Source organism: Amblyomma mixtum, chromosome 2 (assembly GCF_055824585.1).
Source record: "Amblyomma mixtum isolate Tamu chromosome 2, ASM5582458v1, whole genome shotgun sequence".
NCBI classification, from domain to species: Eukaryota; Metazoa; Arthropoda; class Arachnida; order Ixodida; family Ixodidae; genus Amblyomma; species Amblyomma mixtum.
This window is the reverse complement of record NC_143013.1, coordinates 99750816-99774412: the sequence shown is the minus strand read 5'-3', so window position 1 is coordinate 99774412 and position 23597 is coordinate 99750816. Positions and strand designations below refer to the sequence as shown.

The 23597-nt window shown below is 48.9% G+C and overlaps 1 protein-coding gene across 2 annotated transcripts in view; it reads right to left on the bottom strand.

Moving 5' to 3' along the window:
* Positions 1 to 23597, bottom strand: part of LOC149360282 (uncharacterized) — a 51168-nt gene that overhangs the window by 16452 nt on the left and 11119 nt on the right. The window contains exons 2-5 of one of the 2 annotated variants that reach the window (XM_089572244.1): positions 13982 to 14098; positions 12598 to 12798; positions 8684 to 8885; positions 3070 to 3173 (exon numbers count right to left, since the gene is read on the bottom strand). In XM_089572244.1, the coding sequence (XP_089428370.1) occupies positions 3070 to 3173; positions 8684 to 8885; positions 12598 to 12720 (429 nt within the window). In that variant the 5' untranslated portion in view covers positions 12721 to 12798; positions 13982 to 14098. The remainder of the gene's footprint in view (positions 1 to 3069; positions 3174 to 8683; positions 8886 to 12597; positions 12799 to 13981; positions 14099 to 23597) is intronic. The other variant, XM_089572245.1, reaches the window with a different exon arrangement.

Below are 23597 nucleotides of genomic sequence, written 5' to 3'. Positions count from 1 at the left end.
AAGTATATTAAAATAAAATGACTGGAAAAGGGGTGAAGGCGCAGGAAAAAAACCGTGCCGCCATTATTCTTCGGACAGGCAAGCCACAGATCTCCAACTGAATACGTTAAATACTGCACCACAATTTTTTTTTCTTTATCCGGAAATTGTCTTTTTAAAGTTATCTGCGCTCTGTCAAGTGTTCCAATACAGACAACACCTGCCGCACACACACACTAGTTATTTCTGCTTTTCAACAAATCATGGCGTACTCTCACGGAAATGCAGCAGCGTGGGCCTTGCGCCCGGATCACAATTCAAACAGGCCCCGCTTGGACACCATAAGGAACAGAGCTTTGCGAGCATAATGGGGTAGTGTTAAAGTCCGTCATTATTATTTGACGCTGTGTTTCAATGTGCCATTTCTTATCGCGAAGTGTAGGCAACCTGAAACTGTAGATCGCCTTTCTTTATATTGCGACAGAGTCTATACTTTTGGCACGACCTCCAGAGAAATATAAAAGAACGGTTTTCGTGGATCTACACAATATTGGACAATATTTCACTACACCACAACTTCCACATAATATTTGTGCATGTTTTCTATGACAAGTCTCACTATGTTTCCGCTTTCTGGGTTCTAACTGGTAAAGTTAGAAGTTGCGGCCGTTAGGCTATTGTCCCTGAAGTGCTCCGAAGTTTCTTGTAGGCTCTCGGGAGGTGCCACAGATATCGCGAATTTAAATGTGCACTGTGCAATGTATCAAAAACTTTCGCATAACGTAATCCTTGCAGTGTAGGCACTTCGGTCGTTATCTAAGCTGCACATAATTCTCGCTACACGTGTACTTCTGCAGCGAGAAAATCTGGCGTTATGTGTTACGTAGCCTCTCAACTGTCCAGCGGAGGAGAGATGGCTTACTTATATTTCAACCAAGCGTAACTTATATGAAAACACACCGGGAACTATTCGACGATAGACAGCTCGGCTGAAGATATTTAGAGAAAGAAAAGACCGAAAGTGGAGAAACAGAGAGGACACTGCCCGGAATGAGCGCTCTTTTGGTTCGTCACTTACTAGCCACTACTTTCCGTGTATTTCACCAAACAAGCACGTGTTTAAACGAGGCGCTTATGAGCCGCTTTGTGTCCCATATATGACGCAGATGCGACTGATACCAAACATATCTTAGCTGATGTCTCCTCAAGTGCGTCTCTCTTATCGACTCGAGAGCTTGAAGATATGCTTGGCCCAGTTTGTTAAAACCGCTGCATATCCAGATTTAAGCTTCTTTTATCTTTCTTTCCATGCACAATCACTTTTCCGGCAAGCCTTGAGCCACGTCGCCGGTAAGAGTACCGGGATATAGCGGGGCGCGACCCAGTGGCACTGAAAGCTCGGTCTCTTGAAACTGGTTTGGTTTTGGGGGGTTTAACGTCCCAAAGCGACTAAGGCTATGAGAGACGCCGTAGTGAAGGGCTCCGGAAATTTCGACCACCTGGGGTTCTTTAACGTGCACTGACATCGCACAGCACACGGGCCTCTAGAATTTCTCCTCCAAAGAAATTCTAGCCGCCGCGGCCGGGATCGAACCCGCGTCTTTTGGGCCAGCAGCCGAGCACCATAGCCACTCAGCCACCGCGGCGGCTGGTCTCTTGAAACTATCTGACCATTGTATTTGGGTCACACTGGATGTATTTTCGCGTAATTTAACAACGCTGGCCATTTGAATATCACGCCAGTTTGGTGGTCCCCTTGCTAGTTCCGTAGGCCGCGGAAGTATTTTTTTTTTCTCGGATGAATAACGCCATCAAGGTGCTACTGAAATCTCTAAGAGATACAAGCTGGAGTGGAGGCCCGTAAATTCACGCTGGGCGTCCTTCGCTGTTACAGAAAGAACGACGGCATGAAGACATTGCGTTCTACAAACTGAGCAGGCGTTTCATTGCCTCTTCTATTTCGCTCTGTCTCCCCACGTGAAGAGTAGGCAGTTGGTTATTGCCTGGTTAGCCTCCATGCATTTTTTTTCTCCGGTCTGCATCTCTCTGTATGTCTAGAGCACTCTACAGCCTGGTCTTGAGCCGCCTTTTCTGTAATTACAACTAGTAGATGGCAGCAGCTGCACTGAGTTCAAATTTTCTAAGCGAATTCTAGTCGGTGCTTATACATGTGTTAGTCTGCGTGCTCTTAAAAGTATTTAGAATTCGCAAGTTTATACTACTATCTGCAACAGAAAGCGCATTTACCGCGCATATAGTACCGTGTGGACTCGATGAACAGGAAGTAACCACCTCTTGTATGTGATCTATTGATGCCATGTATTGAAAACAAAAATCACCGCACCACTGAGGGAAGTTATCAGCGGCGACTGTGCTCAAATGAAATTATAAATCAGGCTACAATTCATACTAAATGGTCCTTAATAATCTGCGACATTTTCGCTTCGGTACTAGTTGGTGCATTTAGATAGCCATTTAGAGAGCGGTTGTTAAAAATAAGCAAGGAAAATTTAGCCAGCTCTCTTCGAACGTGGCAGCTAGAAAGTGATGAAATACACCATCTATCCGGTTGGCGTTTATGTTATGCCGCCTACTAGCGAGGTACAGAGTAGGGCAGGTAAGAATAATACGGAACAAGAGCTGTCGAAACGCTGAACGAAATATATTGAGGCCAACGCATAACAGCGCATATAAGCATGCTGAGATACGATACCGGCGCCGGGGTGCATGTGGATCCACACATGTTTGCGCATCACAGTCGGCGCTCTCGGTTTACGCTGCCGCAGTTCGGAAGTTTCTATGCGATACCAGTGGATGCAGCGGTACTACGGACATTCGGGCACCAAATAAAGACTTTTTCCAAAGGTTGTTAATTCCAGGCCTGATGCTTCTTGGAAAGTAAAGAAAGATTTTTTGAAAAAGGCCCCTAGCATCATTCTCGACGAAAATAAAAATAAGAACGTAACAAAACACCAAACCATCGACGCAAAGCTGAACAGCGTCATTTGCTGCGTTATATAGTTAGGCAAACATTGACGCATTGTCATATAGGTATATCGCAAAGTGTTATTCTGGATTGCTGCACTTTACCTTTATTCTCAGAGACGCTGCTGCTTTGGTAGTCTTCTCTGCATACACTGGCTCCGTCAGGACGTGGGTGCTGTCACTGTCGTTGAGCTGGTAGCGCAATTCGCCTTGACACGCAAAAAGAAAAACAATCATGCACCGGGACTAGAGTTTCCATATCATGCATCACTGGCGTACGATATCTTGCACATTGTAATGGCGTTCTTGGTACAGAATCCGTTTGGTGCCGGCATTTCAATTTGAAGAAATTGAATACTTCACGACACATCTACCAAATGCCGACCTTCAACAGAAAATCGCAACCTTTATCATTAAATGACGACGTTGAAGAATTTGCCCCTAAAACAGAGAAGCGGACGGTTCGGCACTTTATAAGGAAACTCACGCACACTTCCAAAGCTGAGTTTTCCATTCCGTATTTGAAAGGAAGTGTTAGCTTTGCGGACCTTTCTGTCCAAGCCATAGCCATAAGACACTGCGCAGAGGCCTTAAACATTTGAGACACCTTTTCTTATTAATATTGGCCTGTACACGTGTCCAGAAGCCGAGTTAGGGCCCGTTTAAATGAGAAGCAAAAAAAAAAAGTTTTGCACAGGCATTATTCAAAACTTTTTACATTGCATGACTAACTGCAAGTTGTAGCATCGAGACATGATAAGTAAAAAAAAATGTGCTTGAGGAATATGTAATAACCTTTATTTCTGATCTCGCTGATGACGCGACAAATATGAAATAAAAACGAAGCGCACATCAGACTACTTACGTGCTTTAAATGCGAAAGTGCTGTTTTTTTATTTCCTATTTATTTTTACACCTTTTAAATTTCTTCCTTTCTAACGACACACCTACTCATTAGCATGCAGTCGTAAGGAGACGCATCTAGCAGGCTCGCTTTAGCTCGCCATGCAGGAAAGCCGTTTGGTGGCTTATAAATTGCGTGTTCACCTCGCAGTCTGAAAGTTCTGGCTTCAATTCCCCACACCTTTGGAAGAAACTTTATTGTTCTTTGATACCACGGTGACGTCATCCGATATTTATGGGACCACTGCTGCTGGTAAACGCCAACGGCGGGTTTCATTGCCGATGGGCCATATAATGCTTCCGTATTAATAAAATGCTTTTATTGCTTGAGATGGTCTAAAAATATCTCCTGGTTTCTCATCGCTAAGCACGAAATGAACTTGAAAATGAGTGAATGAACTTTATTCCCATAACTTTATTTAATGAGGCAGATTGGGGCGACGTGGCCCCTATATAGGTTGGGTCGACTGCCTGGGCCCACGACGCGAGAGCGACTTGTTGCATAAGTAGTAGTAGTAGTATTAGTAGTAGTAAAAGACTTTTATTCAACCATAATTTATAGGGCGAGCATGTCGACCGCCTGGGCGACCAGAAGCCGCTGTTCTTCCCCTTCAGCGCCAAGCCAGTCGAGCCAGGTGGTGATGGATAGAGAGGGTGGGGGGAAGGAACCCGACTGCTGAGCAGCCGGGCAATAGAAGAGGCAATGGGCAAGGTCTGCATAGATACAGGGGCAGTTGGGACAGGAAGGGTCCGATCGATAGCGATAGAGGAAGAGGCGGGACGGGGTGATAACTGCATTCATGTGAATGTGCCGAAGAAGGCGAGACTCCGGCACCGTGAGTGATAGATGAGGGGCAGGGTAAAGGCGTTTGTCGAGGCGGAGCTCAAGGTAGACCATAAAAGTTCATTCAATCCCTCTTCCGTGTGAGCTGGCTCTAGGGCGTGTGGGGGCGGTTGTTTGGCGCAACCCCGTAAGATGCGAACCTGCGTTCCGGGGCTACCATTGTTACGAGAGAGAGAAACACCTTTATTGACACACCAGTCAATGAACGCCAGGAGAGAAGTCCATCTCCCTCGTCGGCCGGAATCCCTTTGGACACAGCAGCATGCAGTAAGGGCTTGACTATATGTCCTGCTGGACTTCTCCACTTAACATCCTCTTTCTTATTTAGCGTTCTGACCGCTGGCAGATAAGTTTCTCGATTTAGTCTGGAGTAAAATCGTGGTTTGGGCTAGTTGGTACATCTTCAAAATTTCACCAGCGCTGCGACTAGGAACAAGAACAGAGAAGGAAGGACAACTTAACAGGGCTAAGATTAAATTCAGACATCCAGATCAGCTGACTAGGGAGTTGTGTGAAGCCTATCACATTCACAAGAGCAGCTACACGTGCGTTAGGACATCATCTGTAAACTTACATGAGTGTGAAATTTTGTATCTAGGTTCTTAACTTTCTTTTGCGAGCCTTTTGCGGGAAGCGCAGGGGCTTTGGGTTGTCAGTTGTGTGCATATAATCAGTGTTCTTACAAATAAACTTTCAGTTGTTAGTAGCGCTTGTCCTTGTCCTTCCTTCTCTGTTCTTGTTCCTAGTGGCAGCGCTGGTGAAATTTTGTCGATTTAGTCTGCAGTATAGTGCGATTTCATGGTATGAGCGCATATCCTCCCTGCGCCACTTTTTAGATCCGGATAGCGCAAAGAATCCGAACAACAGCTGGAAAGACTGACGAAATCTACGAAAGCACGGTGTTTTGCAGGTGGACACCACCGCATGTACCTGAAAGCGCGATTCAGGTGTCGAGTGAGCCAGGTAGCCAGTTATACGCCTTTCTTCTCAAAATCAAAGGGGGTGTACAACGTTGTCAGCGCCAATGAACGCGGGCATCGTATTGCTCCAGTGCCGCGTTTCTGCCACAATGTTAACGCCAACGCATGAAGCGCACATCTCTAGCTAGTTATACGCGTTTTCTCTCCTTTCGTGGCTATCTCAGATGTTTCACATCCACCTGCGGATTTTTCGGGGCAATAGAAGTAAATTGGTTTTTGTGATAAGGAAATGACGCAGTAACTGTGGCACCCGCCACAGAGGATTCAGGAGGATGACCTCTGTTGGCTCACGCAAGCTTTCCGCATTAACAGGAGAGTGTACTCCTAAACCTGCTATCACCTTCGCCGGAAGGACGAGGAAGCTGTGAACAGCGTTATACGTTCAGCGTACAAAGCGGCACTGGGGCTACCCCATTACGCCAGCAGACAGCTTCTCTTCCAACTCGACATCTACAGCACGCTCACCGAGCTCATAGAGGCACACAAGATCGCCCAAAACCACCGCCTCTCCCGTGCTCAACAAGGGCGGCTCATACTTGACCGTCTCAACATCAACCCCATAGGCGACGTCCGCCCCACGGCGCCCATTCCGATAGGTGTTCATAGCCGCCTAGTCATAACACCAATCCCCAAAAACATGCTACCTCGCCGCCATGATCAGCGCCGTCAGCTAAAAGTCCAAGAACTAGATGTCACATACCTTGCCGACGAACACGAAATATACGTGGACGCTGCACGGCAAAATACAAACACATATATGGCTTGTGCCACCACGCCACAATCTACTCTCGTCACCGCCGCCACAGTAGGAGCTCACTCTCCCAGAGCGGCAGGAGAAACCGTCTTCGCGCTGGTCACCGCTTACCCACGTACGCGCACAGTCCTAAGCGGCTCCAAAAGAGCGATGCAAAATTACTCGGCAGGTTATATCTGCAACCTCACTGCATGCATCCTTCGCGGCTGCACTCCCGACCACAAGATCAACCTGATCTGGGCACCCGCCCACGCGGGAAACTCTGGAAACGAAGGGGTCGACCGACTAGCCCGAAGGCTAACCAACTGGGCGGCCGGCCCCACGGGCCCAGACACTCTTGCCGAGGCTCCCCAGACCTTTGCCGAAATCCCCAACCTCCACAGAGAGATAAGACGTCATTTCCTGCCTCCCCACCCCGACTTAAATCGAGTGCAAGCCACCTTACTCCGCAGGTTGCAGACACACTCCATCCTTAGCCATTCTAGACTTTCACTCATGTCAGACGGGGAATACGACCCCGTCAGCCAAAATTGTTGCCAGGGAGAAATCGCCACCCAGGCGCACAATCTTCGGGGTTGCGCGGAAAATCCGCCCCCTCGAACCTTACTGCCAGCTCCCTCCGAGGAGGGATGGAACCAACTCCTCAGAAGGCCTGACAAGAGCGTCCAAATGGCACTCATTTCGTGGGTCCAGGAAGTCGCTCCCACCTTGGGGTAACACCAAGCCCACCTGCCGTTAATCCCGCCAATCTATGGCAATAAAGATGTCTCTCTCTCACTGCCTCTCTCTCTCCCTCTCATATCTCGGTGGACACTACAACCACGCCGTAAGGGAAGAGTGGAAGGTGGAAGTGAAAGAAGAGAGAAAGAGGTGCCGTAGTGCAGGACTCCGAAATAATTTCGACCACTTGGCGATCTTTAACGTGCACTGACATCGCACTGCACACAGGTGCCTCTTGCGTTCCGCCTCCATCGAAACGCGGCCGCCGCGATCGGGTTCGAACCCGGGTACTCCGGCTCGGTAGACGAGCGCCTTAAGCACGGCGGATTCGGGGCAGGAGGCTGCGTGCTTTTTGCGCGCGGATGAAAGTTGATGAAGACGACGACGGGCAATGTATAGCGCGAGGGTGTGGCAGGTAAACACGAGGTGTGATCGGTTGCAGCGATAGCGTAGTGCTCTCGCGTTATTTTCATCGCAGTAGAGGCGCTTTCTAGTATGAAAGCCCTATTAGCCTTCTACCCCGCAAAATTCACGTGAAGCCTTTCAATCCACTGTCCGTGAACCTGCGAGCTTCCGATGCGCAGTACTGTGTACGCAGCGTCTAAAACTGTAATTGGCTTCCAATCAGAACCTCGCTACGGTGGATAACGAGGCTTCACTTTTACACACTCACCACTATCCTCCGAAGCCAAGACTTTTGAGTTCTCCGCATGCTTAACGCCTCTGCTGCGCTGCCAATACACGGTGGAAGCGTAGCATTATCAATGCATAACTGTAGCGCCCAAGTGTTTTCGTTAAATTTTTTACCGCGAGAATCGAAATAGCATCGGCGATGACATCCAACGAAAACGTTGGCCTCAAACGCCAGATCATACAATTCCGAATAAGAGCTAAAGGGAATCAACAACAGCAAACGTAGGTGCATGCAGTGGTCAACAAAATAGAAAAGCTTCTAGGCTATCCCGTCCTACTTCTGGATTAGAGAACTGTAATTTATGCAGAGGAGCAGACGCAATAGAATACCTTCTCGCTGCGCTTCGTTCCATGGAGCTCCGACAGGTGCACTCTTGTAAATATATGGGCTGTCCTCTCCAAGTAAACTGTATAGGCGACTTAAAATCCAATTGAATCCCATGGTTAAAGCGGCGCCTGTCTGAGGGACATTTGGCCCGTTAGTTTCACGATGTTGGTTGCACGCTCCGGTACAGCTTAGCGCAGCGCAACCAAACGTTTAGAACAGGTGTAGTTGGATTTTGGGGTAGGTACTCTTGTTACACTACGTGCTCAAGCTGGGACATCTTTATTTTTATTCTTTTTGGTAGTGCTGCCTCTGCGGACCGAAGGACGGCCAAAAATGAGCTGACACGTAGGAAGCGAGAGCCCGGAGAGCGAAGGCGGTACAGCAGTTCGGAAGACTGGACAGCGGGAGACAGGACATGGATAAGCCAGTGTACGCGTATAACGCTTTCCGTGCGATAAAAACATCTGATTAATATGTTCTGTATGCAGGCCACTTACGTTCGGTGAGTGATGCTTTGGCCAGCATGACGCTTGCCCCGGCGAAGACGCAGCCCCACATGGCAGCGAAATTGTCCACGCTGTTGCTGACGTGGACGGACACCCGATGGCCAGGCCCCAGGCCATGCTTTTGGAAGCCCGCGGCGTAGCGTTGCATGCGCCTGAAGAGCTCTCGACGCGTCACCACGGTGGAGCCATCCGCCTGTGTTGTATTTTTTTCGCCCTGTCGAACTTGAAGCATCATAAAGCATAGGCATATTGACGTTGGCGGAGCTCAGCCAACATAATAAAATGAACTAAAGTAGGTGTTTGGGGTTGTTGGTCTGCGATCGTGGTTAAGGAATACAGCGTGACAAAAACGAGGACAAACGAAGAAATTGGTTGCGTTAGTTTATGGGGTTTAACGTCCCAAAGCGACTCAGGCTATGAGAGACGCTGTAGTGAAGGGCTCCGGAAATTTCGACCACCTCGTGCCCTTTAACGTGCACTGACATCGCACAGTACGCGGGCCTGTACAATTTCGCCTCCATAGAAATTCAGCCGCCGCGGCCGAGATCGAACCCGCGTCTTTTGGGTCAGTAGTCGAGCACCATAACCACTGAGCCACCGGGGCGGTCTCTGAACGATGAAATGGACAGGACAGGCCTTGAGTAGAGAAATAAAAATAATATGTGTATCGTTATGAGATCAGAGGCTTGCGGAGTGGGAACATACGCGGGTTAATGACATCCTAGTCGAATGCGCAGGGCATGCAGTACGAAGGCAAGAGGAGTGGATTCCAAACGAAGGCAAGCGTAGCAGGGGGTGGCAACAAGTTAGATGGGCAGTTGAGGTTAACAAGTTTTCGGGGATACGGTGGCCGCAACTGGCAAATGACAGGGTTAATTGGAGAGACATGGCAGAGGCTTTTGCCCTGTAGTGGGAGTAGTCAGGCTGATGATGATGATGAAGTGCAAGCCAGCATAGATTATGCGATACAGCTTGTCACACAGTCGGGCGTTGAAACAAAGGGGCAGAACGGAGCTAACGACGAGACTGAGCTACTATTATAAGCAGAGCACACGTAGCAGCCGCGCGCATATTAAGTGGCAGATAAGCAGTGCGAAAGATTAGAAGAGTCTTGAGTGCGGAACGCAGACTTACGCTACATTTGAAGCATTTTCTCATCAGGCTTCCAATAATTGTCCTTAATTCTGTTCAAGGCTGGTAACGAGGAATGCATCAGCACCAGGCTATTCCTGAAGCTACAAGCAGCCCCTATGACCACTTGCCTGGGCGCCGTCGAAATGTCGTAAGGGTCGGCAGGATGATTGTATGCCTGCTTGCGCTACCAGAGCGGCAATATTGGGTACAAAGTACCCCCTTTCTTATCGCTTATTATATTATATTTTTCGTCTCTTGAATGCACGCTCTGTTCATTTAATCTTTTCACCGCGCTTTGAAACCAAGGTTATTCCTGTGTAAACTTTGTGTAGTGCAAAAGATTAGTCGACTATGCAAAATAAAACGGATCGGCAATGCTGGCTAAATTGTCGCCTATAATCCGAGCGATTTACGCCGCTCATACGCTGTTATAGCAACGATAAAACACTGATATTGCATGCACTGCTGACGACAGTCTGGAAGACAGCGATAAGGGCTTCCTAGAGGAACTGCTTATGGGGTGACCTGCGCGCACAAAGAAATAGATTACTCGGCGGCGTCCGTAACAGCAAGCGGTTCACGGTGGTCATCGAACAGAATCACTGCCGCTCTCGGCCACGCTGAATTTAAAGCTGGCAAGTAACCATCGAGATAAGGCGCCAAAAGTGGCTACAACAATCTGGAACAATGTGGAAAAAGTTGCGCCCGACTGCGATCCCTCGAGATTAAGCTGACCGTATTTCGCGCGACAAAGGAAATGATAAAACCGAGTGCCGGCGACTTTGGGCGAGAACAAACAGTACGAAGCTTCGGTTATCTTGACGGTATTGTTACTCGCGAATACCGGACAAAGAAATAAAGCTCACGTGCACGCTCATGCAGTGTCAGCGGATGCCTCAGGAAATCTGCGCCGCACCGAGAGTGTGGTTACGCAACGGTTACTTCGCGCTGGGCTATCAGTGCTCTCAACGTAAGAACGGTCTGATACACTCCTCCACTCCTTTCTCGTGTTGATTCGCTGCAAGATTATGCCTTACCAGTAGCAACGGTGCCTACGCTTTGGTCACCGGTGATGCGCCTTGCGGCGCAGTGCAGAGGGACTTCGGATTACGTCACTCAGGCCGAGATGTCGCGCGTTGCTTCCGCTACGCGACGCCATCTGGCGGGACCTGACGTCTCCAGCCTATGCCGTTAAAGACAGGAATCGAAGCGAGCGGTACAGGTCAGGACTGAGGAGAGATAGGAAAGGGCTTGAATCGCCGTTCCGGCTGATGTCTACGGGCATTGAAAGAAATATCGCTTGTTCCTGTCGTTATCTGGGTGTTCGTGAGCTGGCTGGTGTTCCGCCGCCTTGATTCACGGCTACTTGTTATCGTTAAGCGCGCGTTAACAGTGGCGCAACGCGACTCGTTCTAGTAAAGCTAGAAGGTCCAGAAAAATATGCGCATGTGCAAGCGACTTGGCTGTAATTTCTGCTTCATGGATTAAAGGCAGTGGAGCCAAGAAATGCAGCCAGTCTCTCGGCGGAATGAGTAGAGAGCCACTATAGACTCCATCTAGCCGTTCCTTTTATGGGAGTTGATCACTTTTACAAGGTTCGACTCTAAACACGTTAGAGCTCGAACTGGATATCGTCACCGCCACGTTACAATATGCATTAGCTTAACTATAGCCCTGTCCAGTCACTGTGACGACAAGCAGTATAGAGGCAAAAATTCTTCGTCGCAAAGCTGCTTAACGAATCTGCGCCCTCTAATGAAAGAAAATGACCTCGGTGGCGGCGATAATAATGAGAACTCCGCAGTTGTCATTATGATAGCAGCCGTAATTATCAGGCGCTCCCTTCTTAAACATGAATGGCAACCTGCGAGGCAATATATGCGCTCCGCCGCCAACAGTGTCGAACATTGCTGAACACGTGAACACGAATATTTACAAAGAATCCAAAAGCGCCTGCCGCGAACGAAACGAATAACTCAGCGCTTGTCGCCACCAAAGATTATAAGAGCATGTGCAGAAAACTGACGGAACGCAATAACCGTATGAAACGTTCGCGACAATATGAACTTGCGGCACGACGGCCACGTTTGCGCAAGGCACTTTGGGAAAATTTTTCTCGAAGGAAATCTGTGCGATGGAAGCCACAATCTGTTTCACATAATGAGAGGGTTATTTCGTATCTATACCTAATAATAGCTTCCCACGTCAAGAAACAGAGATAGACGTCGCCGACTTGCACGGCTCGCCTAAGAAGTGCTCTCAGGCGTTGCCATTTTGGTCTTTTCTGAAGGAGTAGAATGTGTTACTGAAGGACACTGCAGCTGATTTTTCGTTGCCGAAACAGCATCGCATGAAACGGAGAAAAAAAATAAATTTGCCAAAAGTGGCTTCTCCGGAAAAGTAAGGCTTGAATACACGGAGCGTATAAGTCTGCGGCGCGCGTGAATGTTAAAGTTGAGCAATTCATGATATTTTGTAATCGGTGGGCTGTAAGTATACACCGGCATATTCTTAGGTTTTTTGTTAATATAACATAATGTGTGCAGAAGGGGATGTATTAAATTCAAGGGATAGATTCAAGATACATAAGGAATCCACAATTTTCGAAGCTTTCTCGAGAATCACATGCCGTTGGCGTTTTCAGAATAAGCAGCCAGGCAATAACTTACCACGTTCCATGCGACTGACCAGCGACAGTGTGCGGCCTCCTCCTTATGCCTGTATTCACTCGCGTTTGTGCGTTTAATGAAGCCAGACGCGGGGCCACTTACCAGCGCCATCTTGTCTGGATCTTTAAGAAGCGCCTCCTTGGCAGCTTCGTAGACGGAGCAGCAAGGTATCTCGACCGCGGGGAAGGGTGAGTGGACGACGCAGTCTTCGATCCTGGCCCTCATCTCAACCGATGAGCCCGTGCAGCGCAGCAGGATTCGTTGAGTGAATGATAGTTGTACACCTGGTTTCCTCGACGAAAACTGTGATGTAGCGGAAAAAAATAGTTATGTCGCCAAGTGAAGGAAGGATAGACCACTTCCCGTAAACGAGGGGTAAACACTTATGATTATACTTACCACTAAGAGCATCACTTTAACAGAGTAATTTCAGCTCTTGTTAGAAGCTCCTCGAAATCTTTTTTTCTTCCATGAGTGAAATAAACACCTATATGGCTCCAACATCCGAACTTCAGCGCGCTCAGAATGCTCAAACTAGCGGTCCTTGTAACAGATTCTGCACTCAGGTATACGTCGTGCAAGATATACCCAGTACAAAACCCATTCGGAAACTAAGCTTAGCAGGCAAAAGTGCGCACTACCACTTTCTATGTTTCTCTCTTTTTTTTCATCTTTGAATTCGTTCGTGCCCTCCAAACACTGCCTTGAAAGGAACGGCCAATGCTCAGACAGCAAAGTGCACGACCCTTTTTATTTGTTGGTGCTTAATGCTTCATAAATGAACTCTCTTGTCGCATCTCCTGCGGGGGCTTTCTTTAGCCATACTCCGATCATCGCTTTTGTTTTCATTCTTAGTCGTTAAACTAGAGAAAACATTCATGTTGGATTTCAGTTTAGAGTAAGCGCTTTCAGAGTAGTATATTTTTCATTGCACGCAGCGGCCGCGTACGGGGCTAAACATATTTTACGGGGATAAATACTGAGATTCGGTAAGAAACCTATCCTGTCTTACTACGCCCTAAAAGTGAAAAAAAATTGTATTGAATACCGGCATGTGGCCGTGCCTGTCACACGGCAGCGGAAACAAGAAGCTTATTTCTATGCAAGCCGAACAACGATACATCTTGCACGTAATGGCTAAGTGAAAGGCAGACAGTATATTATAAATAACTTGGATGGGTGAACGAGGCCACGGGGCGGTACCACAGTAAAGATTATCGTTCTGGCGCAGCGGACGGTACGGATGCTGTACACTGTTCAGACGCACAATCACTGCCTTACTATGCAGCGGTCCGTAGCCGGGTCCCTGTCTGGGGCAACTGGTTTAATTCCACAATACTGGAATTTTTGCTTGCGTAAGACTCCAAAAAATAGTCTATGCGTCACATGCATAAGACAGTAAACTTAACTACCTGCTTTTAAGCGCACAGAGTGGGCCTAATAAAGGATAAAAACAAAGTTTTAAAGAGCGGTAGCACACAAATACCGTTTTGAGGAAGTAAGATAGGGCTTGGCGTCAGTTATGGCAGACCGTAGACACAGTCTTGTCGACACAGTTGGCGGGATGCAGTCCAGCTCGCTCTGAAGCCTGCGCGCGCCCCTGCTGAAGATAAATATTCAGGGAGCGCGGTTCATCAAGATAAGAGATAAGAACGAGCCTTCAGTGGACTTGGATTAGCGGTCATAATGCTCGCTAAACGACACTTTGCAAGCGTAAACAAAGCTCTCACCTCAACACGTCACAAGTGGCACGTGAGAAGGTGAAACCTATCCGGCATCTGATGCCTCTGAAAACGTATATATGCACGCTTCAGGGCATTGTGCAGTATGGGCGATAACAAAGAACAATTCAAGCCGAAAGAACGTTGCAAAGAAAAAATCACGTTTCGAAAGACAGATCAAAAGGCAGTGAGGTAGTCTTTTATCGGCTAATCGGTGACTCATGAGTGGCGAGATCGCGAGATGTAACTGTTCTGATTGTGATTAAGCAAACAAGAGAACGGGATGAGGGGCTCGTTATAAATACGAGAGAAGCCAACAGCCACAGAAACCGAGGAGCACTGGGGATTTTTTTTAATTATTTTTTTTTGTGGTGTTGATCAAGTAAGAATATTACTGAATATGTTGTCGCTTAAAGCTAATTGATTAGAAAAGCAGAAGAAAAAACAACCACATGCCGCCGGTGGGATCCGAACCCACGACCTCCGAATTACGCGTCCGGTGCTCTACCTCTGAGCTACGTCGACGGCTGCCAATCCTTCTGCTTTCGGGGGTATTTATGTTTACAAGTAACCTAACCTTGAGAGTGTTCATCAGCGCCACCCACGTTCGTAAGCGGCGGACGTGGAACGTCCTGAGTTACCGCTGGTGTGACGTAGAACGCCATTGAACGGCGAGGGTGGAAGCTGTGTGAGAACCCTCTTATGCTTCCTATGGCGTCAAGGCTGCCAGAATCGAGACCCTCGCTAAGCAATTAAGCAAACAACGGAAGGGGAATGAGGGGCTCGTTATAAATACGAGAGAAGCCAACAGCCACAGAAACCGAGGAGCACTGGGGATTTTTTTTTTAATTATTTTTTTTGTGGTGTTGATCAAGTAAGAATATTACTGAATATGTTGTCGCTTCAAGCTACTTGATTAGAAAAACAGAAGAAAAAACAACCACATGCCGCCGGTGGGATCCGAACCCACCTGGGTGGCGCTGATGAACACTCTCAAGGTTAGGTTATTTGTAAACATAAATACCCCCGAAAGCAGAAGGATTGGCAGCCGTCGCCGTAGCTCAGAGGTAGGGCACCGGACGCGTAATTCGGAGGTCGTGGGTTCGGATCCCACCGGCGGCATGTGGTTGTTTTTTCTTCTGCTTTTCTAATCAATTAGCTTTAAGCGACAACATATTCAGTAATATTCTTACTTGATCAACACCACAAAAAATAATAAAAAAAATCCCCAGTGCTCCTCGGTTTCTGTGGCTGTTGGCTTCTCTCTGATTGTGATTAGCAGGATGCGTCGAACGCGGCAAGGTTATCAGTAGGATAGTTGTGCCAAAGCTCAGATGGAAGTGTTAAAAGTTGTGCCCCAGAAATGCGACGAAACATTTGAAGGTACGAATGCAGCAACTATTTCAGTGCGTACAAAACTGGCAGGGCGCTGCAAGCAGCCGTCTCGAACAGACGCACGCTCGCATCGCTCCGACTTTTTGAAGCTTTTTGGCCCGGACGTTTTTGGGCTAGGCTCCCAAAAATGAACGGGCCACCCCCATCGTGTTCCTCGCCACCTGTGGACGACGGTTTCAACGCTTCCGCGTCAACGACTACCCCAGGAAACCATCCGGATGCATCGGATACGCCTACCGCCGAAGCCGCCTACATGGCTTCGCAGCAGCCTCGGCAAGACGCCGCGGTAACATCGCTTTGCAGCTGCACAGATAACGCGGCCCAACCTGACGCCGTGCTCGGCGCCGACGAAAGCATGACGGATGACGAAGCCATTCAAGTGGTTGCGACGATACCTGTCTCCAACCCATTCTCTGTTCTTTCCACGGAAAACAAGCCGGGAAGCGCCCCTTCCGAGGTAGGATCTTGCACTTTTCCGTTTTCGAAATTTGCCAAGCAACCTAAGATGATGGGGTCAGGCACATCGCGGATGGCTCAAGAAAGCACTCGCTTTGAGAACAAACGACACGGCGTAAAACATACCCACTCGCAGATAGCTATAAATGCTCGCTTCACGGATGCGCATTATCGATCGCTAGGCTGTGCCTCAGCGTCCATAGTCACCCCAATGGGCAGAATCGATCACTTGGCCGATAATGAACATACTGAAGAAGATGAATGGCAGCCTGTTAGGCGAAAGAACAAGGCCACAGCCGCCGTTCCAATCAGTGTTAAATACACTGTGATAATTAAGCTAACCGCACCTGGACAACTAGGGACACTCCCCGCACACTGGCTGCACGAAGCTGTTGCTAATGGGCTTCGGAAAATTCAATTTCCACTCTGGCTTTCAATTACGGCCTCTTGAACGAAGCAATCAGTTTGCTGTCGACATATCGCATATGCATGCGAGAGACCATCTGATTGGACTGCAGTCTCTCCTAATTTCTGGAAAGGAGAAACCTATCCAAGCTTATGAAACCAAACGCCCCGGCCAGATCCGCGGGGTCATTTATCGTGCCAACGGGTTAACAAGCGAACAGCTCATGGCAAACCTCACGTGCTACCTGTGCAGGATAATAAACGCCAGGCCTATGGGCAAGAACGGAGCAGCTCTAATCACGTTTGAGGGCTCCAGACTTCCCCGAAAAATTCATCTGTACAGCATACTCCTTCCTGTGACGCCTTATCACCCGAAGTCTATCATATGTGAGACCTGTCACAAAATCGGACACAGGGCAATTTCGTGTCCATTAGTCGACCAACGTCGCTGCTCGTACTGCGGTCGCCTTGCACATGGAAACCTCGAGGTTTGTCCGACGGAACCACTATGCCGCAATTGCAGAGGTCCCCACGTAGCCACGGACCCACAGTGCCCTGCTCGGCGGCAGGCCACAAAAACCTTGAGGAATGGCATTTTCCGTCGTATCCGAGTATCGCGACGAAAAGAACGCAAACAAGCCGAGATTCTACGTGGTAACCAAACGATGTCGACGACGGCGCACAAGGGCCCTGTCAGTACACAGCAATCAGCCTCGAATCCAATTGTGCTTGTTTATCAGGACTTCCCTCCACTACAAAGTCAGCCGTTGCCGAAGACACGAGACAGCGAAAACAAAACTAAACGGCAAGGCGCGCACAAGCCCTCCACAGAATCTGAGAGCAATAGTCAAAGGAATGCCACCTCATCTCTAACCGCAGTTTTTGAGCATACCGCGGCGGCACCAAAGCAAGCGCGCATTCATCGGGTTTACGCCGAAACACTCCGTGATACGCAACGCGGCGCGCAAACGAATCTTACAAAAGATAGTTCGCGTACGCTACACTTAGATGAAAACCAGCTCACGCGCATTATCGAACTGGTCACTGCCGAGGTGATCAAGCGTATGCTCCCACTCTTGGGAATGTCACAGGTTTCTCCGAATCAAGAGCCTGAAATTGGGCACACATCATCTTCACTTCCGCGTACCTTTCAGTTTAATAATGGCAGGAATTAGCGCGAAACCACATGACATTTTTGCTTCGGACTCTCCTATATGGTTCTTGCAATGGAACTGCCGGGGAATCCGTCGCAAACAAGCGGAACTTCAGAGGAGACTGTCCATCACGCCAACGCCTCCTCTAGCTGTCCTGCTTCAGGAGACTGGCATTAATAAGCCCAATCTAATAGGGTACAAACCTTACTGCACCCCTTCCATAGAGCACCGGCGTCCCGGGCCAGGATCGCGATCTGCGCCTCCAATGGCCAATGGGCAGGCATGCGTTCTTGTTCTGTCGCGCACGGCCCACACTGAACTAGATACTTCCGCGTGGTGCACGCAGACGCAAGAGGTAGCGGGAGTACGCCTTAGCTTAGATGGCGACCAACAAGCCTTAGTTTTTTGAATCTATGCGCGATCATTCGGTACTACGACATATCGAGTGGATATGTCTTTTGTGGAACACTTCTTAAGGATATATCCCCAGGATCGCGTTGTAGTTGGGGGTGATTTTAACGCCATGCACAGAAGCTGGGGATATCATCACTCAGATGCTAGGGGAAGGCACCTTTGGCAGCAAATTGTCAGAGCGAATCTGACCATAGCCAACGACCTCGCGCTACCTACTCGCCTTGGCCAGCACAAAGGTCAACAAGACACTTCCCCAGACTTGACACTAGTGTCTCATCCCAGTGAGATCCTATGGTCGAGGGCTGATGATGTCATGGGCAGTGATCATTATGCCGTGGTGGTCTCATGGGCTCCTCGAGGGCGAAAGTCATTACAGCGGCAACAACGCCGTCGAATAGAGGAACACGTCTCATGGGATGATTTTCGTAGAATGCTCGGTACAGTGAACGCTCACACAGGGTTAGACGAGCTCATTACTCAGATCAGCGATGCCAAGAAGAAAGCTACAACGACGCTTTCAGTCAAGTTTAATGCCCCAAAGCCGGACTCCCACCTTTTGAATCTGTGGAATCGTAGGCTTCGGGCTCTCAAGGCGTATCGCCGATCAGGCCGGACACCCCATCGGAGGCGTGCTCTCACTCGCATCAGTCAAGAAGTTGAGAAGTATACTCTGCAGCTCGCTCTCCAAGACTGGCAGCTGCTGTGCCACTCACTCAATGGAGCAGCTAACTTATCGAAGGCCTGGCACATATTTCGAGCTATCCTTGGACGCAAGAAGCCAATTTCCCCTGCCCAATGCATGGCCTTGAAATTGAATGTCTCCCCGGCGAAGTTAGCTATACAAGCAGGGAAGGTATTTTTTCCCCAACCTGAAAATGCAGATGCCTTGCCTGCGGACCCCGTATCAGGTACATCAAACGATTACGACGTTCCCTTCACATTAGACGAACTGGAGGCAGCTCTGTATGACTCCAATCACAATAGCGCCCCAGGGCCGGATGATATACGCTACTCAACACTTCTGAACCTTCCCAAGTCACATAAAGTTGCCCTCTTGAAAGAGATGAACAAGTACTGGGCCAACGGTGATCTTCCTCTTGCCTGGAAGAAGTCAGTGGTAACACCAATTCCAAAACCTGGCAAGCCAAGTCGAACATTACAAGACCTCAGGCCAATATCGCTGACGTCCAACCTTTGTAAGCTCATGGAACGTATGGCTCTAAGAAGACTTGAATGGTACTTAGACAAGTACAACGTCCTGTCTCCTATGCAAGTAGGTTTTCGTCGAGGGCTCTGTGCCCAAGACATTCTCAAAAGGCTTTATAACGACGTTCTCGCATACCCTAGCAGCGCACAGCTCCGAGTGGTTGTTGGGGTAGACGTCAAAAAGGCGTTTGATTCCGTGCCCCACTTGACCATACTTCGCAGGCTACAGGAAGTGGGGATAGGCAGAAACCTCTACCGCTTCGTGAAAGCCTTTCTTGCAGAGAGAACTTTCTCAGTAATGGTTGGAGATACTCAGGGTGAATGGCAACATAACCAAACAGGTGTCCCCCAAGGCGCTGTCATATCGCCGGCTCTTTTTAACATTGCTATGTCAGGCCTCCCGCCAATGCTGTCGTCAATACCCGGTCTTAATTTTGCCGTGTATGCGGACGATATAACGTTGTGGACCAATTCAGGGTCCCCTGCAGAGCAAGAACTAGCCCTACAAACAGGCCTTATTGCCGTCCATGAATACATTAAGAAGTGTGGAATGGAAACCTCTCCCGAAAAAACCGAGTATGTGGTTGTCTAAATGGTTCGCGGGGTACGAGCCGAGGCCGAACGCAAACGTATCTCTCTTCATTTAGGGCACTCAGTTATCTGCCGGAAACAAACAATCCGTATACTCGGCATGCTTATTGACGAGGATGGAGGAGTCAAAACCTGGCTTCATAACACGATGCATAGCTGTCATCAGGCTTTACACCTTATGCGCCGCGTCTCTGCGCGTGGATGGGGAATCAAGGAGGTGGGGCTCCGTCAGATTACCCTGGCACTCATAACATCAAAAATCCTGTACGCATATTCGTACATGCGGCTTAACGCAACCCAACGCCTTCAGCTTGAGCGAATCAATCGCAAGGCGATGCGCCTGGTTACTGGCCTGCCGCAGTACTGCCCAGTAGTGAACCTACACGCATGCAGCAAAATCAATGCCCTACAGGATCTGGCAGAGCAGCAATCGCTAGCCCAGCGAGTCCGTCTCTCCACAACAGCTGCTGGCCGACAGATCCTGCGGGCATTAGGCTACAACGTGGACAACTTAGAGCCACTTTCGTCCGCTGACACGCCATGGGAACTGATCGAATTAGTAGATGGTATGCCATTACCAAAGAATATGAGTTCGGCTAATCCTCACAGGCGCAAAGCTGCCGCCAAACGGCACGAGAAGACATCATACAAGTTAGCCCAGGAAGGAGCCATTCAACTATACACAGACGCCGCTCAGTTTCAACATTGCGCAGCTATAGCTTGTCACGATTCTGTGTCAGATACCTCTGTAGTTCAACGGCTTTCCGAGGAACACACCCTCACCAATCTCGAACTCATTGCCATACGACTTGCCATTACTCGAATAGTAGAAAGACAAGATCCGGCTCCTTGCACCTACCATGTTTACACAAATTCACAAGCAGCGTACAGCGCCTGCCGCGCAGGGGGAGCTGACTATGCCGTTCTCAACACTATTCGAACAGAAGCCCGTCGCCTGCGAGAGGAGGGCTACACTGTCATTATCAAATGAATTCCTGCACACGAAGGAATCACTGGAAACGAAAAGGCACACCAGGCAGCGCGCTCAGCAGCTCTTTCCGCACCTTTGCCTGGATCGACATTCGTTTCCGCTTCTTGGCACCCTGATGACGTTGCGCACCCGTCGTCGCCCCATATGGATAGGGCGGAGACATGGCATCGCGCACAACGCTATCGTCGCAGCATACTCCAGCACTTGGCCAACCCTGAGCAACTATATCGCCGTCCACATAGCGCACTCCGGAGAGTGGAGGCGGTGCTCCTTCGCCGAGCCCAGACCGGCCAGCTTCTATCACCAGCGAAGTTGCACCTCATAAACCCGCGCTCATATCCGACTCCTCAGTGCCCGAAGTGCCCTGCCAGAGGCACGGCCGAACATCTCCTGTGGAGCTGCCCTACCTTTGACGCAGTACGGGAGAGAGCACTCAAGTCCCTGGGCGGGCTTCGGCCTGGAACCCTGCAGGAATGGGTCGATCCGCCATCGCACATAGGGCCATCAGACGCACTCCGGCTCTGGCGAACTTTTCTTTCCTACTTCAAGGAAGATGAAGGGCCAGGCCATCACTTCGCGGAGCCGACCTCGGGACGACACTACCTCGAGGAAGAAGCGGACACCGGTCCCCCACCCGCACTCCGACCTTCACCCCCACCCCCATCCTCACCCCCACCCTTAACCACTCCCCCACCCCAACCTCCATGAAGCACCTTAGTTCTGCCGCAAGGTATCGGCCTACTAAATGCAGAAATAAAGACGTTAAAAAAAACTGGCACATCGATGAAACAAAATCTTTAGGTAAGCGCTTGTTCTCGCAGAAGTCATGAGATATTTCAGCTCATTCACTTCTTTATGCGGAATATATAACCATGGATCTTTGGTGGCACGGGTGGATAAAGAAATTTGTCGCAATATACATAAAGAGGCGACTAGTTAGGGCGAAAACCAGAAATCAGAAAGGGGAATGTAGACTGACAGACGCAAGCCTCTGCTTGAAGACTGAACATAATCTGTGCGGCTAGCAGATAAATAAATAAAAATAGCAACTTCGATTGCAGGATTTTGAAAGCGAATTTGATAAACTGCATAGATATCTTCGCTATTAGAAGCTAACTGCAAGAATCATTGTCTTCCCGCTTTTCTGTGTTTCCGAAGTAATGAAATGCATGTGTCCTTTTACTGACATTATTGAAATGATGTTATTTCAAAAAGCCCGTCCTTAAGTTGTGCATGCAGATGCTAGAAAACAAAATTTTATGTGTCACTATGTTGATTTCTGTTATTTAAACAAGGAAGCCCAAAAGGATTCAGGTCCAGGCTGCGGTCATTTCGTATACCAGAGGCAACCTTTAAGTTGGCGCGCCGCAAATGGGCATCTCATTGTGATTATGCTAATAAGCGTTATGTCCTGAACAGTCCTAAATTCCTGGCAAAGATTATACCTAAATATACACCTTTCACCCTAATTTCTCATCCTAGTCGGCCTGATTGCTTTGGCTAAATCGAAAGCGCATCAACCCTCCCAAAAACACGATTATTGCTCTTTTAGTACGAAGCAAATGAGGCGGGTCATGCAACCACGAATACCGATAAGGGGTAAAGTTACGCGTAATATTTTATCAGGTGCCATGTAGATCGATGGGTGGAGTCAAGTTTCGAAGCCGCTTCCCAGCTCTCACCCGCCGTGCTCGTCTCAAGAGGCGACTGTCTTTTGAGCTTCAGGCCTTCGAAGAGGTTCTCCCCTCACCCGCCGTGCTCGAACTCGCTGACCGGCAGTCTGCTGCCTGTCGGGCACTTTGGAGGACTGCTAGGACGCTCGACAAACGGTTCTAACTCGTTTATTCCATCTCGAATTCCCCCCAAAGCCCTAAGACAAATCGTTAAATAGCCTCGTCAGACAAAGGACATCCAATCTCACCAATAAGGCGCGAGGTTCGTGTCCCTGGGCGGAACCAACCGTTTCGTCACCTTTTCTCCTCGCATTCGCACGCACTGCACCACCCACAACTCTCTTCCCACTCTCCCATGTTCGTCACGCACTACGCAGTGTTTGGAGTCAGCTGCTTGCATCCCGCTCCCCATTGCGCCCCATTGCTCATTGTCTTTGAACACTCGTGTAGTTTGTGACACTAAGTTCAAAACCCAGCGAAACGCCCAAAGATACAGGTGGCTGACAGGCAATCATACAGGCGAGTAACAGCCGGATTTCGTAAATGTGTTGTACGGAGCCGCAGCACTTGCCGGAAAGTACGTAAAGCACTACAGCCTTGCACGCACGTTCAGCAACAAGAAAGTAAAAACGATGTGGATAGGCCAAACGATACCATCGGCCGGATATGGCTCTATGAAGGAGGGCGCTGTTCGATGCCTACGCTATAAGCAAAGTTTCACTTGGACAATGGTGCGGTGAAGTGAGGTTAGTGTCCTTCCATTAGTTATAAGAGAAGAGTGCGATACTCGCAGCCATGCCCTCAAATATCTTTCATTTCACTTTTTTTAAGCCAGTTGGCGCAGTCCCTGCTGGTGGATCCTTATTAAACCATCCCGCCTACCTATATCCCCCCCTCTACGTCCGAGTCGTTCTTGTCCTTCTCGTTAAAAGCATGCCAATATCTAAAGATCGCTTTATGGTTTCTGGTGGCGTAAGGAGCGGTCTTAGGCGGATACCTTGTTGTGAATCATGTATTTTAACGCCTAACGCATCATTTGAAAGAAGAAAACATGCAACTAAACTTAGGTGCTTATGTTCCATTAAAGGTGGCAGCC